This window comes from Salvelinus namaycush, chromosome 26 (genome assembly GCF_016432855.1).
Source record: "Salvelinus namaycush isolate Seneca chromosome 26, SaNama_1.0, whole genome shotgun sequence".
NCBI classification, from domain to species: domain Eukaryota; kingdom Metazoa; phylum Chordata; class Actinopteri; order Salmoniformes; family Salmonidae; genus Salvelinus; species Salvelinus namaycush.
Genome location: NC_052332.1, coordinates 5,897,599 through 5,912,409, shown reverse-complemented (window position 1 = coordinate 5,912,409; position 14,811 = coordinate 5,897,599). Strand labels below are relative to the sequence as shown.

General features: G+C 42.7%; 2 protein-coding genes across 5 annotated transcripts; one reads left to right on the top strand and one right to left on the bottom strand.

Annotated features, from left to right (window-relative positions):
• Nucleotides 1-1,140: 1,140 nt before the first annotated feature.
• On the top strand, nt 1,141-6,999 carry LOC120020929 (ankyrin repeat family A protein 2-like). Of its 3 annotated transcripts, none has more exons than XM_038964568.1 (9): nt 1,141-1,218; nt 1,668-2,054; nt 2,719-2,877; nt 3,100-3,165; nt 3,363-3,460; nt 3,680-3,805; nt 3,978-4,044; nt 4,209-4,289; nt 5,910-6,999. In XM_038964568.1, the coding sequence occupies exons 2-9, from the start codon at nt 1,781-1,783 to the stop codon at nt 5,963-5,965; spliced, it is 927 nt and encodes a 308-aa protein (XP_038820496.1). In that variant the 5' UTR covers nt 1,141-1,218; nt 1,668-1,780; the 3' UTR covers nt 5,966-6,999. The 3 variants fall into 3 exon arrangements, with proteins under 3 accessions (XP_038820496.1, XP_038820498.1, XP_038820497.1); XM_038964569.1 differs by lacking the exon at nt 1,141-1,218 and adding an exon at nt 1,237-1,467; XM_038964570.1 differs by lacking the exon at nt 4,209-4,289.
• Nucleotides 7,000-7,184: 185 nt separating this feature from the next.
• btf3 (basic transcription factor 3) lies at nt 7,185-14,137 on the bottom strand. Of its 2 annotated transcripts, none has more exons than XM_038964571.1 (6): nt 14,060-14,137; nt 12,870-12,938; nt 12,574-12,687; nt 12,139-12,340; nt 11,658-11,714; nt 7,185-7,504 (listed from the first exon to the last, which is right to left on the bottom strand). In XM_038964571.1, the coding sequence occupies exons 2-6, from the start codon at nt 12,936-12,938 to the stop codon at nt 7,458-7,460; spliced, it is 489 nt and encodes a 162-aa protein (XP_038820499.1). In that variant the 5' UTR covers nt 14,060-14,137; the 3' UTR covers nt 7,185-7,457. The 2 variants fall into 2 exon arrangements, with proteins under 2 accessions (XP_038820499.1, XP_038820501.1); XM_038964573.1 differs by having other exon boundaries at nt 13,909-14,091.
• Nucleotides 14,138-14,811: the final 674 nt, after the last annotated feature.

The following is a 14,811-nucleotide window of genomic DNA, read 5'->3' as shown; positions in this document are numbered from 1 at the left end:
AGGCTATATACAAGGGGTACCGGTACTGAGTCAATGTGTGGGGGTACAGGTTAGTCAAAGTAATTTGTACCTGTAGGTAGGTGTAAGGTGACTATGCATAGATAAGAAACAGCGAGTAGCAGCAGTGTAAAAACAAGGGGAGGGGCATTTGATTAATTGTTCAGCAGTCTTATGGCTTCAGGGGTAGAAGCTGTTAAGGAGCATTTTGGATCTACTTGGCGTTCCTGTACTGCTTGTCGTGTGGTAGCAGAGAGAACAGTTTATTATGACTTGGGTGACTTGGCCCTTCCTCTGACACCGCCTAGTATATAGGTCCTGGATGGCAGGAAGCTTGGCCCCAGTGATGTACTGGGGCGTTCGTACTACCCTCTGTAGCGCCTTACAGTCGGCTGCCGAACAGTGGCCATACCAGGCGGTGATGCAACCGGTCAGGATGCTCTCGATGGTGCAGCTGTAGAACTTTGAGGATCTGGAGACACATGCCAAATCTCCTGAGGGGGACCCGCTCCACTACAGCCCCATCGATGTTAATGGCGGCCTGTTCGGCCCTCTTTTTCCCGTAGTCCACGATCAGCTCCTTTGTCTTTGGTTTACAATGAGACATTTCATTCAACGAAAATATTCAAGGAAAATTGAGCAATTGTTCTAAAGAACCTGTGGTCAATTTTTTTTAACATTCCATAAACCAATTTTTAGCATTTGACCAAAACTGTGATCTTTGTGCTTCCGAAGGTAATCTCACAGCAGAGTAACCAGTGTAGCCTAATCTATTATCCAAGCTTTCGTATTAAAATGGATTAACAAAAACATTGCAAAATGTCATGGTAAAACTTTAAATTCACCCAGGTTAGGTTTTTGGAGCTGACACACAAGTAAAACACAGGTCCCCAAGGCCTCAAAGATTTGCATGTGATAAGCCTCCACAACCAGAATATGGACAACAACAAAAAAATAGGCTTGGTTATTAAGTGTCATTCATTGTCAAATTTCCTAAAATATAAAATATGTTTCTGTATGTTTTCAATAATTGTAGGTGTCGCGCTAGAATAAAGCATGTTATCGACTGTTTTAGGGTTCATATACCTGGTTTTACAGTCTGGCACATTATGAAAAAAATAAAAACAACCTTTAGTGCTCATGCGCGAGAAACAAGTGAAAAGCCAGCTATCAAATCCTTGCACCATCGGTGGACATTACACAAAATGTGTTAGCTACTTAGTAAGAAATTATTATTAATAAATGTAAATCACTAACAACGGTGTTAGTTGTGCTTCTAATCAGTACGTTAGGTTGCATGCAATTGATTATACTGGGTCTGTTAGCTAGCTTGCTAACACTTAGCTAGCTAACGTTACGTTAGCTAGCTCTCGTTCAACGAGTTGGCCCATCTTGGGCTAGCTAACACTAGTCAATCAGTTTGGTTTCGTCTATTATTTATTTCAAAGTATTAGCTAACTACCAGTAATGGTAAGTCAGACAGCATTTGGTAGTAGCTAGCTAGGCCCTAGAATTAGAACGATGTAAGCCTCTGGACTGATTTGATCCTATGTTGTTAATTAGGAATGATCCTTGTCTGTTTTCTTGCAACCACTCTCCTGTGGGTTTATGCATATTAGCACTAACCCTCGGCCTACCCAATGCTGATGTTACGTTTTAATTCATTCTAGGCTTTCACTGACTTCTCTTATGGCACACCCGTTGTGGTATACAAAGCCTTTATTAACCAGACAGTCGCCATCACATCCACCTAGCACTGAGTCGACCCTCTGACTACTCAGTCATGGACAAAGGTTTGGTACCAGGTAGGACCAGTTCGATCTCAGAGGAGATATGTGTGATGCCAGATATGAGTGGCATCAAGTTGGAACACCCGGGTGGGAGTGCGGACAACACAGGTGCACAGAACGTGGCCATGGGGATCAAGTTCATTCTGCCCAACCGCTTCGATATGAACGTGTGCTCAAGATTCGTCAAGTCACTCAACGAGGAGGACAGCAAAAACATCCAGGACCAAGTCAACTCCGATTTGGAGGTGGCTTCTGTTTTATTTAAAGGTACCAACTAACTACCAACTGTTGAAGCACTCATTGGTATTACAATGCAATTTCCATATTTCACCCTATCCCAGTACTCTTAAGGTGCCTACCGTTACTCCTCAGTCAAGGATCTTGTGTTATTTTCCGAGGTAGACTGGCAGCACAAAATATCAATTTAAACGTGAATCGACTCTCAATCACGAAACGGTTCTAGAAACAAAGGAATTTCATATCACATGAAAATAATTTCACAAACGCTAAATATAACCGGCTTTCTCACAGTTGCAAGCCGACAGTATTTTCACTGACATGATTCTGGCGGCCTTCTTCCGTTAGCGTTTCACACAGGTGTTCGGAGTATGCTAGATAACGAATTAGAACAGGTGGTCATTCGGTCTTCCTCAAAACACGCGCTGTAACATGGAGAAATGGCCACGTAGGAACACTAACCCTATAAAAGTTTTAAAAATATATAGTTTTTCTCACTGATATGCTTACAAACCCTTAGCTCAAGGGATGCGTGTTAATGTTCAGGCCGAGCGTTGGGGGTCTTAGAAGACGCCTTCGTCCAATGACTTAGTTATGTGTAATGTAGTGGAACTGAGAGCCATGATCTTAGGCTAATTTTGCTGCTCAATTGAACTAAGCTAATGGTTGATGCTGTCTCTTTTCCCTCTTTCAGCCGAGTGTAATATTCAGACGTCACCCTCACCGGGGATACAAGTGCGTCATGTTTATACCCCGTCCACCACCAAACACTTCTCTCCCATCAAACAGTCGACAACACTCACCAACAAGCACCGTGGTAACGAGGTGTCCTCCACACCTCTTCTGGTCCACTGTAAGTACCTGAGCTCATCTTAAACTAAAAGGTGGTTTCTTTGTCCAATGTACACAGACTTCCAACCCCTCTGAAAGATAGAGGTCGGAACAGTGGGCAGCTATATGACTGCGTTCGTCCTAGATTTGTCACACATCACTTACCCTCAAACATGACTTCAACACAAAACATACCTGAATCGAACGATGGCTGCTTGACCTCTGACCTATGATGTCTTTCCAGCTCTGTCCATTCACCAGCTAGCAGCACAGGGTGAAATGGTTTTCCTGGCCAGCAGGATTGAACAAGGTGATGATGTCCTCAAGGTGGAGTTATATGTGTTGTTATATTGATGTTGTCGGGCTCCTTAGAACCATGCAGAGTCACATAATTAACAGTTGGTAAGAACAATATGCACTCAATAATGTCTATAATAGGGCTCTCACTGGTTGACTTGAAAGATGTGGAACATGTTACTGATTGCTTTGGTGTTTGTATGGCTGTAGAGACCGTGATTAACCTACAGGATGAGGAAGGCTTCACCCCCCTGATGTGGGCTGCAGCACATGGACAGATTGCAATCGTAGAGTTCCTGCTTCAGAACGTAAGCACAATGACATGTTGAGACCAATAACTCAGCAAATTACTAAATTCATTTGAACATGGTACAGAAATATGCAGCAAAATAGTCCGATATTGTTACAAAATGCACATACTACATAAAACAGCAAAATACATTGTTGAAATCACGTTTTGACTAATAAATGGGCCGCTTAGACCTGACTCTTTTCTCACTTATGGTCTCCATGTTCTCTTCCTTTAGGGAGCGGACCCCAACCTGTTGGCTAAAGGCAGAGAGAGTGCTCTGTCTCTGGCATGCAGTAAGGGATACACAGACATCGTGAAGATGCTGATCGACTGTGGGGTGGACGTCAATGAATATGACTGGGTAGGAAAGTTAGCCGATTCAGGATTTTAAACTGTATTCTTGTGTCTGGCTTATGTAAACAAATGGATATGCATCCCCCAAATCAGTGATGTGAATGTGGTGAGCTTACCTTTCTGGAGGCTACCCAAGGTGTTTGCCCGAATGTGACACAGTGTTTGTGGGTTGGTTTCAGAACGGCGGGGCTCCCGTGCTCTACGCTGTCCATGGGAACCATGTGCCCTGTGTGGAAATGCTCCTGGGTAAGGACTGACTGACCCTCCACTCAGCAGACATACTGTACTTATCAACAGCAGTGGCGGTTCTGAAACTGACTTTTAATGTTTAGGTAAATTATGTTTAGATGTAGGCTGTATTTGTGTAGACAGGTCTGTCATCTGATGAATTCAAACCTTTACTGTCACAGAAAGTGGAGCCGACCCCACCACTGAGTCCGACTCTGGCTTCAACGCTATGGATATGGCTGTGGCAATGGGCCATAGGAATGGTATACAAATATGCATTTCATATCATTTTTAGGCTATATACTTATCATGAACAGGTTGAAATATCATGAATCTTTTCACGAAAGCGGTATTGTACTCTATGCATACACAGGCTACATAAAGCAGAAATGTAGCAGTTCATTACTCGTCTTTTGCCAGGTCTACTTGCTACTTTCATAAAGATACATATGGTGCAGACAGACAACTCTATTAACTACATATTAGAATATTTTGAAAGAAACAAGGGTATTTGGTGAAAGTTCCTTCTAGTCAGTGTATAACAATAGGCAGGTTTCCATTGACCCTGGTTTATTTGACAAAAGCAATGTCGCAAAAAAACACTGACATGGTGTAATGGAAACAGCAGCTATAGGAGAAATATTCTAAAGGCCGACTTGTATTTGTTCGACGGGTGGATGTTTAATTTGTCAAACTTCTTTTTTTATATATATATAGAAACAAATAAACTTAAATGCTGATTGCAGAATAATTTATTAGGTACACGGGGCACGTGATGTCATCACATAACTACAAAGCTCCACTCAACATTTAATTCTTAAAATGCATACTGCTTGCTAAATATGTAACTACTGAACAAAAATAAACATGTAAAGTGTTGGTTTCATGAGCTGAAATAAGATTACAGAAATGTTCCATGCGCACAAAGCTTATTTCTCTCATTTTGCGCACAAATTTGTTTACATCCCTGTTAGTGAGCAGTTATTTGTCAAGCTAGTCCATCCACCTGACCGGAGTGGCATATCAAGAAGCTGATTGAAACAGCGTGATCATTACACAGATGCACCATGCCAATACGTTGGCACATGAGAATTAGAATGTCAATTCTTGCATTCTAGTCATGCTGGCTTTCCCAGTGTACCTGAGACAACGCCTGTATGCCCTCCCACCACCTGTCGGGAATTTAATGCACAATTTGCCAAAATTGATAATGGAAACACTCCAACCACTATTTTTATTAGACACTAGGTTTTTGCGAGTGTTATTTTTAGGTGTGACATTACATCCAGCTGTTTTTAGTGGCACAAGACCGTTCAATGGAACTGCACCGTATCAGGCAATTGTCGCATCTATTTTCTGTCAATTTTTCTAACAATTAAAATCGCCGGACAAGTTAGTGGAAACATAGCTAGTAACCAACCGCATCCTCTTCCGCAATCAGACTTTGTGTTTTGATACAATTATGCATAAAGTAGCCAGCTCAGAATGATCACCTTCTGATTCTGGGTCTGTTTCACTAGACCTGACTAGGATCAGTCAAACCAGGAAGTTAACAGTTCATGGTGCTGTGTATGCCGAGGCTAGACATGTCATCTGTTATGGAAACATATCCCAATCAAGCCATGCTCAAACTAACCCACTAGTTGTTACAATTTCATGACTTGGATATTTGTACTCTGGTAATAAAGAGACGTAATGTTTAAAATGGCTGCATTTGAGCTGTGATCTCTGTTTGAGGATAGCATTCTGTCCTTTTCTTTGTCAGTTCAGGTTTTAAGCAACCTAGCTTTCCTATTTACCTTTAACCAACTCTACCGGATACTTGCCTTTTTGATTTCGTACAATACTCAAACTTTCATGAAACGCCTCTATTCTCTGATCAGTTCAACAGGTGATGGAGGCCCATCTACTGAAGCTGCTTATGGGGATGCGAGAGTGACCAGATCCCAGGGAAAAGCCACTAACCTGGGGGACATGGACTGCCTGAGAATGGAAACACAGTATACAGCAGACGCCATAATGAATTAAGAAATATGTCTGAGGACAAACGTGAAGCACGTCTACGAGACTCACCTGTTAGGCTCATATGTGAAACGTTTAGGAAGCATGTGTGTGAGTATTTAGGCACCCCATGTATCTGTTTTGGGTAGACGTCCTATTGAGTTTTGTAACCATGTAAATAACTTCTGAGCAAAATGCCAATGTGAGAAACTAGTGCATAAACCCAAACGTCTACACTAATCATGCATTAATAAATGGGGGATGTTGAAAGTGGAGTTAATTGCACACGTCATTTGAGAATTCTGCCCCTCATGAAAAGGGTATTAGCATGAAAGTAAACAGCCTAGTGGGTCAACTGCCGCAACTATTAAGAGTGTCAACTTCTATGCTGTTTTGGTGCCCTAGCTCCCACGTAATGGCATTCAGCGAACCCGTGCACATACTGTGTGTGACGGAACAAAGTCTTGCATCTCAATATCTGCAGTGCTGCTCGTGGTAACGTCATTTCACGGGCTACTTTTAACACTAAAGTTGTGGTGAAATGAAGTACATCGAACAATAAATATAAAAATCAATAAATTGTTGGTCCCATGTTTCATGAGCTGAAATTTAAAAAAAGACATTTTCCATAGCCACAAAAAGCTTTTCAAATTGTGTCCAGAAAAAAGAAACCCGCACACTGCTCTTGGTAGTATCACTGCTCTTTATTAAGCTTTACTTATCAGTCTCAAGGCCTTGTTCAGAGCTTTTTCAAATATACATAAAGCTTAATAAAGAGCAGCGATCCTAAAGGGGAGAGATCCTGCTGTAGGTAGGTTGTAGTTTAATGTATATTTGTGTGTTTATCTGAGCGACTTCATTGGAAGATATGGTTGAAATGCCATCCCAGGGTACATTAGTGTTGTAGAATGTTCCTTCAGATCTTTGCTGGTGCTGCTTTATTGTAAATAAACACCGTGTAAACCATCTTCACCAAATGTACTGCACAGATTTATCTGTACACGTCATTTATTCAAAGTAAATGCTGTGCACGTCGGCGCAAGCATAAATGACCTTTAAGTCACATTGTCGGCAGTCCAGCGCACTGCTCTGTACCATGCCTTAGTTGACCATGGGGTGCAATTAAAGTGTTTTTTACAGTAATCGGAGATAAAATATAAATTGACAATAGCAAATGTTTATTCCAGATATGGTTTCAGCCAGACTGCAAAGAAATCAGGTTCAGTAACATGGAAGAAACAGCTGAAGAGAATATGAAGAGCACGAACCTCAGACAACCCGTACAATCTCTCACTGACTCAAACTGGACACAGACACCACAGTGCACAAAATAGCATTTCAGAAATAAAAATACAAACAAAAAAGAACTCCTAGTGCCCCTATCCAACCCAGTCCTGTTGAGACTCCTGAAGGTCTGTTTTTTTTCTTCTTTAGTTTGCCTCATCCTTGGAAGCCTCATCGAAATTCTCCACCAGATCTAAAAACAACACAAGAGCCAACGGTGGGTAAGTGACGTGTCAGTAAGGTTAAGAAACAGGCCTAAATACAAACATACATGCCTCTTTCTACTAATCTCAGATCACTTAAGGAAAAAAGGACAATCCCCCCCCACACAAACAGCTCTCCCTTTAGACTCAGAACGAGTCTCGCTCTGCAAGGGGAAGGTACACAGAACTACAGAAAACAGATGTAAAAATCATGGCAGAGGATCAAAAAGGCACTGAGGATCACAAGGAGGGTCCTATTTTTTCAATGAAGACTGAAATCTGTCAAGTCCATATTTGTCTCAGAGGGGTTGAGGGTTCAAATGGAAACAATTCCGACGGTCTGAATATAATATATTTTAGTGGGGGGGGGGGGGGGGGTGGACACAAAGGGAAACTAAACACCAGTAATAACATGATGGCATAGACATAGACTGTCATCGGGCTTCAACCATTCCCCACACTGAACGGGAGTGTAATCGTTTGAGAAAACTTTGGGTTACGGGAAAAGGATAGCCCTGGGAAAAGCTGTGGGTAATTGTAATGGCAACCGCATGTGTTTGGACCCATTTTCTCCAACAAAGAAAAGCAAACTGCTTTCAGAACTCATAAACAACGAACACAACGTTTCAAACACTAAACCCACCACCCCGACTCCCACCCATCACCAATTACTCTAGTCATTGTTGGATCCCCTGAGCATGACCCCCTTCAATTCCCAAAAGTAAGCAAACCTGGCAAGGTTTTATTAATCAGAGGGAAAGTAAAAGCCCAGATGTAACTTCTTCTGGAGTCAGACTTCAGAGAAAGTATAACATGTATACTAACTAGACATGTGGGTGATGTTGAGTCACTGAGCAAATTTACAAGAGGCCAAGAACATGGTCCATTATTGAATATACCTACACAATCCCTATGGTCAAGTAGAAATAAGCAGGGAGGAAAATAACCAATAACTAGAGATGTGTCCATCCATGCCAAGAGGGTGGGAGTGGGACAGCGTGAAATGTACTGCCAGAGGCTGGTGTGATTCTCACACACGGATGCCTCCATTGCTACACTTCCACCTAAAGTGCTCCACACAGTATGCAACGGATCTGACATTGCTTTGTTTGCTTAGTACCACGTACTTTTGCACAGCCGAAATTTTGGGATCGCTCCGTTTGCAGAGACTGAAATGACTGGAGAGCTCTTAAAGGAACGATTCACCAATTTTGAATGTTCTATTGTTTTTGTGCATCTGAGTGATGTTCTATCGATTCCCTGGGTCATTTCATGTTTGAGTTATTGGCATTCAAGCAGGCAGAAATCCAGCCGGTATGACGAGGCACTGTGATAGTTGCTCTCGCTACACTGGAAGGTAATAGGAAAACGACTTTTAGATTGCGAAAAGGTCTGTCATACATGTCAGACTTCAATACTGGCCAATGTCATAACTCGGGAGGATGTCTTCTCTCGAATGAGCCATTGATCATATTTTTGCAATATTCCTACCTCAAGATATGTGTAATTTAACAGAGGGTCTAGCACAATTTTCCTATTTGTCTGCCTCTTCAGTCCAGGGTGCATATCATGGTGCAATTGCCAGAGATACCAGAAAGGCGATAGGAATCCAATGAAGGAAGGAGCGTAAATTCAACAAAAAAAGAACATCCCCTTTTCAGGACCCTGTCTTTCAAAGATAATTTGTAAAAATCCAAATAACTTCACAGATCTTCATTTAAACACTATTTCTCATGCTTGTTCAATGAACCATAAACAATTAATGAACATGCACCTGTGGAATGGTCGTTAAGAAACTAACAGCTTACAAACGGTAGGCAATTAAGGTCACAGTTAGGACACTAAAGAGGCCTTTCTACTGACTCAGAAAAACACCAGAAGAAAGATGCCCAGGATCCCTGCTCATTTGCATGAACATGCCTTAGGCATGCTGCAAGGAGGCATGAGGACTGCAGATGTGGCCAGGGCAATACATTGCAATGTCCGTACTGTGAGACGCCTAAGACAGCGCTACAGGGAGACAGGACAGACAGCTGATCGTCCTTCGAAGTGGCAGAACACGTGTAACACCTGCACAGGATCGGTACATCCAAACATCACACCTGCTGGACAGGTACAGGATGGCAACAACAACTGCCCGAGTTACACCAGGAACGCACAATCCCTCTACCAGTGCTCAGACTGTCCGCAATAGGCTGGACTGAGGGCGTGCAGGCCTGTTGTAAGGCCTGGTCCTCACCGACAACAACGTCACCTATGGGCACCAACCCACCGTTGCTGGACCAGACAGGACTGGCAAAAAGTGCTATTCACTGACGAGTCGCGGTTTTGTCTCACCAGGGGTGATGGTTGGATTCACGTTTATTGTCGAAGAAATGAGCGTTACACCGAGGCCTGTACTCTGGAGCGGGATCGATTTGGAGGTGGAGGGTCCGTCATGTCTGGGACGGTGTGTCACAGCATCGTCAGACTGAGCTTGTTGTCATTGCAGGCAATCTCAACGCTGTGCGTTACAGGGAAGACATCCTCCTCCCTCATGTGGTACCCTTCCTGCAGGCTCATCCTGACATGACCCTCCAGCATGACAAGCCACCAGCCATACTTCTTGTTCTGTGCGTGATTTCCTGCAAGACAGAAATGGCAGTGTTCTGCCATGGCCAGCAAAGAACCTGTATCTCAATCCCATTTAGCATGTCTGAGACCTGTTGGATCAGGGAGGGTGAGGGCTATGGCCATTCCCTCCAGAAATGTCCGGGAACTTACAGGTGCCTTGGTGGAAGAGTGGGGTAACATCTGGCAAATCTGGTGCAGTCCATGAGGATAAGATGCACTGCAGTACTTAATGCAGCTGGTGGCCACACCAGATACTGACTTACTTTTAATTTTGACCCTTTTTGTTCAGGGACACATTATTCCATTTCTGTTAGTCACATGTCTGTGGAACTTGTTCAATTTGTCTCAGTTGTTGAATCTTGTTATGTCATACAAATATTTACACAAGTTAAGTTTGCTGAAAATAAACGCAGTCGACAGTGAGAGGACATTTCTTATTTTGCTGAGTTAACGCCCCACCAATTGCGTTCACGTTGTCATGCTGCGTCCCGCAGTTGCTAAGCTAATCGTTACATAATCCCTTCTCAAACTGACTTTGTCGAGAAACGTGCCAATTTTCCTCGAGAACGCAACGACACAAATCCAAAGTTACGATATTACAGATAGCAAGTTAATTCTCACATCTTGGACAAGATTTGTAATGTTGTACTTCTTCATGAAATTGGTGCCAATGTTGGGTTTTTGAGCTAGCGCCCAATAGACTCCCATTCACTCCTTGAAGAGCGCTCGTCCCAGAATCGCTCAGAGCGCACCGCTCGGTCCATTGACGTAGCATGGGCAACGTTTCCCCATCTCCTCAACAGTATATCTGCTGTTGCGAATGTCCGACTCCACTGAGGCACATCGATCTGCAGGTTGAACATGGTGAGATTGTTGACTCTTAAATTGATAGTGCAGTTGGTTTAGGCGATTTTACAGCAAACTAGCTCCTTCACATGCTGATATTGTCTTTGGTATTATTGTGTAGCTACATTTGCTAGCTAGCCCATAGAGAGCATTGTTTTGTGGATTTTGTAGTCGACCTGAGCTGCAACAGACTTCCACAACGATTTCCCATGTTGCTACCAACCTTATTACAACGCCAAAATTAAACATTTGTTCACAAAAAAATTATGTTCTCACTGTAAATTAAAGGAATGAGTGGTTTTGAGGGGGGGGGGTTTCCTCTAAGACTTAACCCACACCAGTGTGTCACTAGTGCTTCTTGTTAATGTGTAATTGTGTAATTGTGTTTCCATCAGGAGTGTTACTAAAGACTTGGGGTGAGCAGAATCAACTACTTTTACATCAAGACAGTTACTTTGTGAGAAAGTGTTAAAGTTCAGCTAGCCATTTTTAAGTGAATGCCAGCGGAAAAGTACCAATGGCCTGACTTTGGCATAAAGTCAGAGCAGGTTTGCCGGAGCCACGGGCTAGTGAGAAACAGGTGCCCGCCCACATGAATGGAAACAGAAGTCTGAGCTAAATCTCAGATTGAAACTCAAACAATCACAACCTCAGCACGTTGAGACTGCTCTTCATATAACTCACCTGGAACATCATCATCCTCTTCCTCTATGGGGGCAATTGGTGCTTTTCCATCTCCAGCTGTGAGGAAGAAATAAGAAATGTTACAAACTTCTTGCAGAGCAATGTACAAATGCCTCGCGTCTTCAGGAAGATTTATCCAACCATGAAGAATAAGTAAAACAAATGTCATTTCTATTACAATGTCAGTGCCTGCACAGTGATCAAAATTCATCAAAGAAACTCCAGCCCTACTTCAAATCCCAAACATTCCAATTACAAGTGCAAAAACGTTCAAATTATTACTGTGCATTTCTGTCTGTTTCGATTACCAATCCACCTCCTCACACACTAACACTACAGAAGTCTCTAGTACCTGTGGCCAAATCAAACAGATGAGGTGAAGACTATTTTTGAAATGTCCCCCAGACGCATGTACCCTGTTTGGGCAGCGCCTCGGCCAGTACCCCCTCACCATCCAGCTACCTCCCCCAGGAACACGTACCCTGTTTGGGTAGAGCCTCAGCCAGTCTCCGGAGGCTTGTCAGGCTGTCTGCTCCCAGCTGGTTGAGGATGCTGGGCAGCATCTCTGTCAGCTGCTTTGTTTCGGCGTGGCCAGTGATTGTGAAGGTGTTGGCTGCCAGGGAGGCCTGCACTTTGGGGTTGTTGAAGTGGATCACTGTCCCCTGGTTCGTAAACATGTTCACCTGCGAGGAATGAGAATGGTTATGCCATGTTACTTGCAGTCGCACTAGACATCTCCATTTCTGAAAACTCACAGACCACAGCTAGCTAAGTTGTGCCTTGAAAATAACCCTCTGCTTTCAAAGAGATCAACGCGTTCCAATTTCACACCAATTCAAGTACTCTGGCATACATTTAAAAAGAGATGGTTACAGAGAGTGAATGGGTCAGTCTTTAACCATTGACCAGACCTTACCTCTTCGATACCAGAGATGTTGTTGACGCCTAGTTTCTTTAGGGAGAACTGAAGTTTCTTGTCATCTGCTGTTGCGGTTCTGTGCACGACCTTCTTCTTTCTGCGAGCGGTGCCCTGTATAACAGAAGACAGATCCAAGTGCATGCTCTTTTAACACCAGGTGCAAGATGAGCTTTACAATGACATGTTATTTTTCTAAACATACTGTTTTAAATAGTGCTGTGTTACTAGGTGGAAAAACATGATCGGAGCATAATAGGAAGAAATTGATTGGTGTTAATGGCTTATATTCTTACCTTGCCGCCAATACGGACTTGTGCCTGAAGTTTGGCAAGTTTTTCTTGGTTCATTATTATTTCTTTCATCTGAAATAGACAGCATTTGGGTTACTGGTATTATATAATTAGGATTATTTGTTTCTGGTTAACTAAAGTTACATTTGTAATACCTTTGTAAGCCCCGCCTCACTTAAGCCTGTATTTTTCTTACTGAAAATATTTTCTACAAACATCTGACTACCGCACCTCTCAGATTCAGAAGGGTTGGGTTAAATGCGTCAGACATTTCAGTTGAAGGCATTCAGCTGTTCAACTGACTAGGTATCCCCCTTTCCCCTTCCTTAGACCAGTAACGTTACATGTAGCCTAAATTAATTTTTGCATGAAATACAAGTTGAAGGCACACCCCCACACGTGAGTGTACTGTTGATGTACAGTAAATTAGCAAAAATCCCCAAAACAGTAAATCAATATTGTGGTTGAGAAGTTTGAAAGGCAACACTACGATATGTCACGTTAGCAACCAAACTGCCTGTTGAGCAGTATCAGCTAGCAAACGTTATAGAACATAAAAAAGTTAGATGCTTAATTGCTTGCCAACGTCGTTAAGACGCAGTCCTGCAACCAAAAAAAGCAGAGACGCCACGGCTTAAATCAATGAACTGTAGCTAGCTAACAACGTTAGCTACATGTTGTCTAAGTTTAGCAGACAAACTATCAACAAACTTACCAGTACTTAGCTAGTAAGGTATTTCTGTTTAGATATGAGAGCTAACGTTAGCTAGCTGGATAATAATAGGCACGTATGTAGCTAGCTATGCTAATAGGCCGTTGTAACTGTTGATGTCAGCGAACTGGAACATGTCGAGAAAATGAAAAAACACTGCCATCTACACCGCTGCTAGCTAAATATCTACATACATTTGACATGTCGACGATGACCACTGAAAAGTAAAAGCCAGATAAACAATGTATCGGGCTTTTTGCCTCTGACTAGCTACCAAGTTGCTAAATTCGATTAGCGCCAGCGGTATTGGGCCTGTCACTCAAACCTCACCTCCCAGCTCTCAACTCTATTACCAAGTCCACTTGTGCTCAAACTCCACGATTTTTACCGGTCTGATAACCAAGTACATTGTTCACCGTGTGCAGTTGGAGAAGAGCAGAAACAGTGCAGGAAATAAGGTATTTTAGAGCTCCTCACTGACCTGCACATTAGCAGCGAGCACACGCGGGGAGCAAGATGGAAGCGAGAGAGGCTGGAGGAAGTGACGTGCGGGCAGACGTGCAACCGCAAAAGTGCCTGATGTCATTCATATACCTCAGTGGCTGATGGGCCAGTTCATTCATGGGAATGAGGAATGGATTTATCTGTAATAATCCATGGAACTCTTTATGCCTTAGAAGAAATAAGGCAGTAGCTCTTTATAAACTGATTACTTTATTATTAACCCGGAGCATGGTGTAACAGGCAGACAGTCGTAGCTGCACTCAATGTGTGTATTGGTGCGCCCCAATACTCTAACAATGATTATATGTACTCATTTTAAGTGCTACAGACCTGGTGCCGTGTATGTGTAATGACGTGTTAATACCACATTACCACATTCCTCCTCCCTTATTAAGATTTCAATATAAAATCTTCCCCCCAAAAAACTTTTTTTTAGGATATACAACATAAGAAGACATTCCTTATGCTATTTTATTGCATTAATGAACTAATGCTGAACTAGCGTTCCTTTAACTGAAACAGCATTCTTTTTAACTTGTTCTGTACTCTACTGAACTAAACAAGTCAGTGTAAACAATAAGCATGACAATAGACATTACATTTCACATGTTCACAAGCATTTTAGTTTACCCTGTTCACAGTTCAAAGTCCTTTAAGCAGCTTGGAAGCTTTGTGACGAACACTAGGGGTAGTGTCCATTCTCAACAGTGGAGGAGTCACCAGCTGTTT

What these genes read in the sequence shown, in the direction of transcription:
- LOC120020929 (XM_038964568.1), top strand. Translation starts at nt 1,781, where the DNA reads ATGGACAAAGGTTTGGTACCAGGTAGGACCAGTTCGATCTCAGAGGAG. An exon ending in TAGAGTTCCTGCTTCAGAAC is followed by an intron (nt 3,461 to 3,679) that starts GTAAGCACAATG and finishes CTCTTCCTTTAG; the next exon opens with GGAGCGGACCCCAACCTGTT. An exon ending in GGCAATGGGCCATAGGAATG is followed by an intron (nt 4,290 to 5,909) that starts GTATACAAATAT and finishes TTCTCTGATCAG; the next exon opens with TTCAACAGGTGATGGAGGCC.
- btf3 (XM_038964571.1), bottom strand. Translation starts at nt 12,938, where the DNA reads ATGAAAGAAATAATAATGAACCAAGAAAAACTTGCCAAACTTCAGGCA. An exon ending in AAGTCCGTATTGGCGGCAAG is followed by an intron (nt 12,688 to 12,869) that starts GTAAGAATATAA and finishes TCTGTTATACAG; the next exon opens with GGCACCGCTCGCAGAAAGAA. An exon ending in AGAGGATGATGATGTTCCAG is followed by an intron (nt 7,505 to 11,657) that starts GTGAGTTATATG and finishes TGTTGTTTTTAG; the next exon opens with ATCTGGTGGAGAATTTCGAT.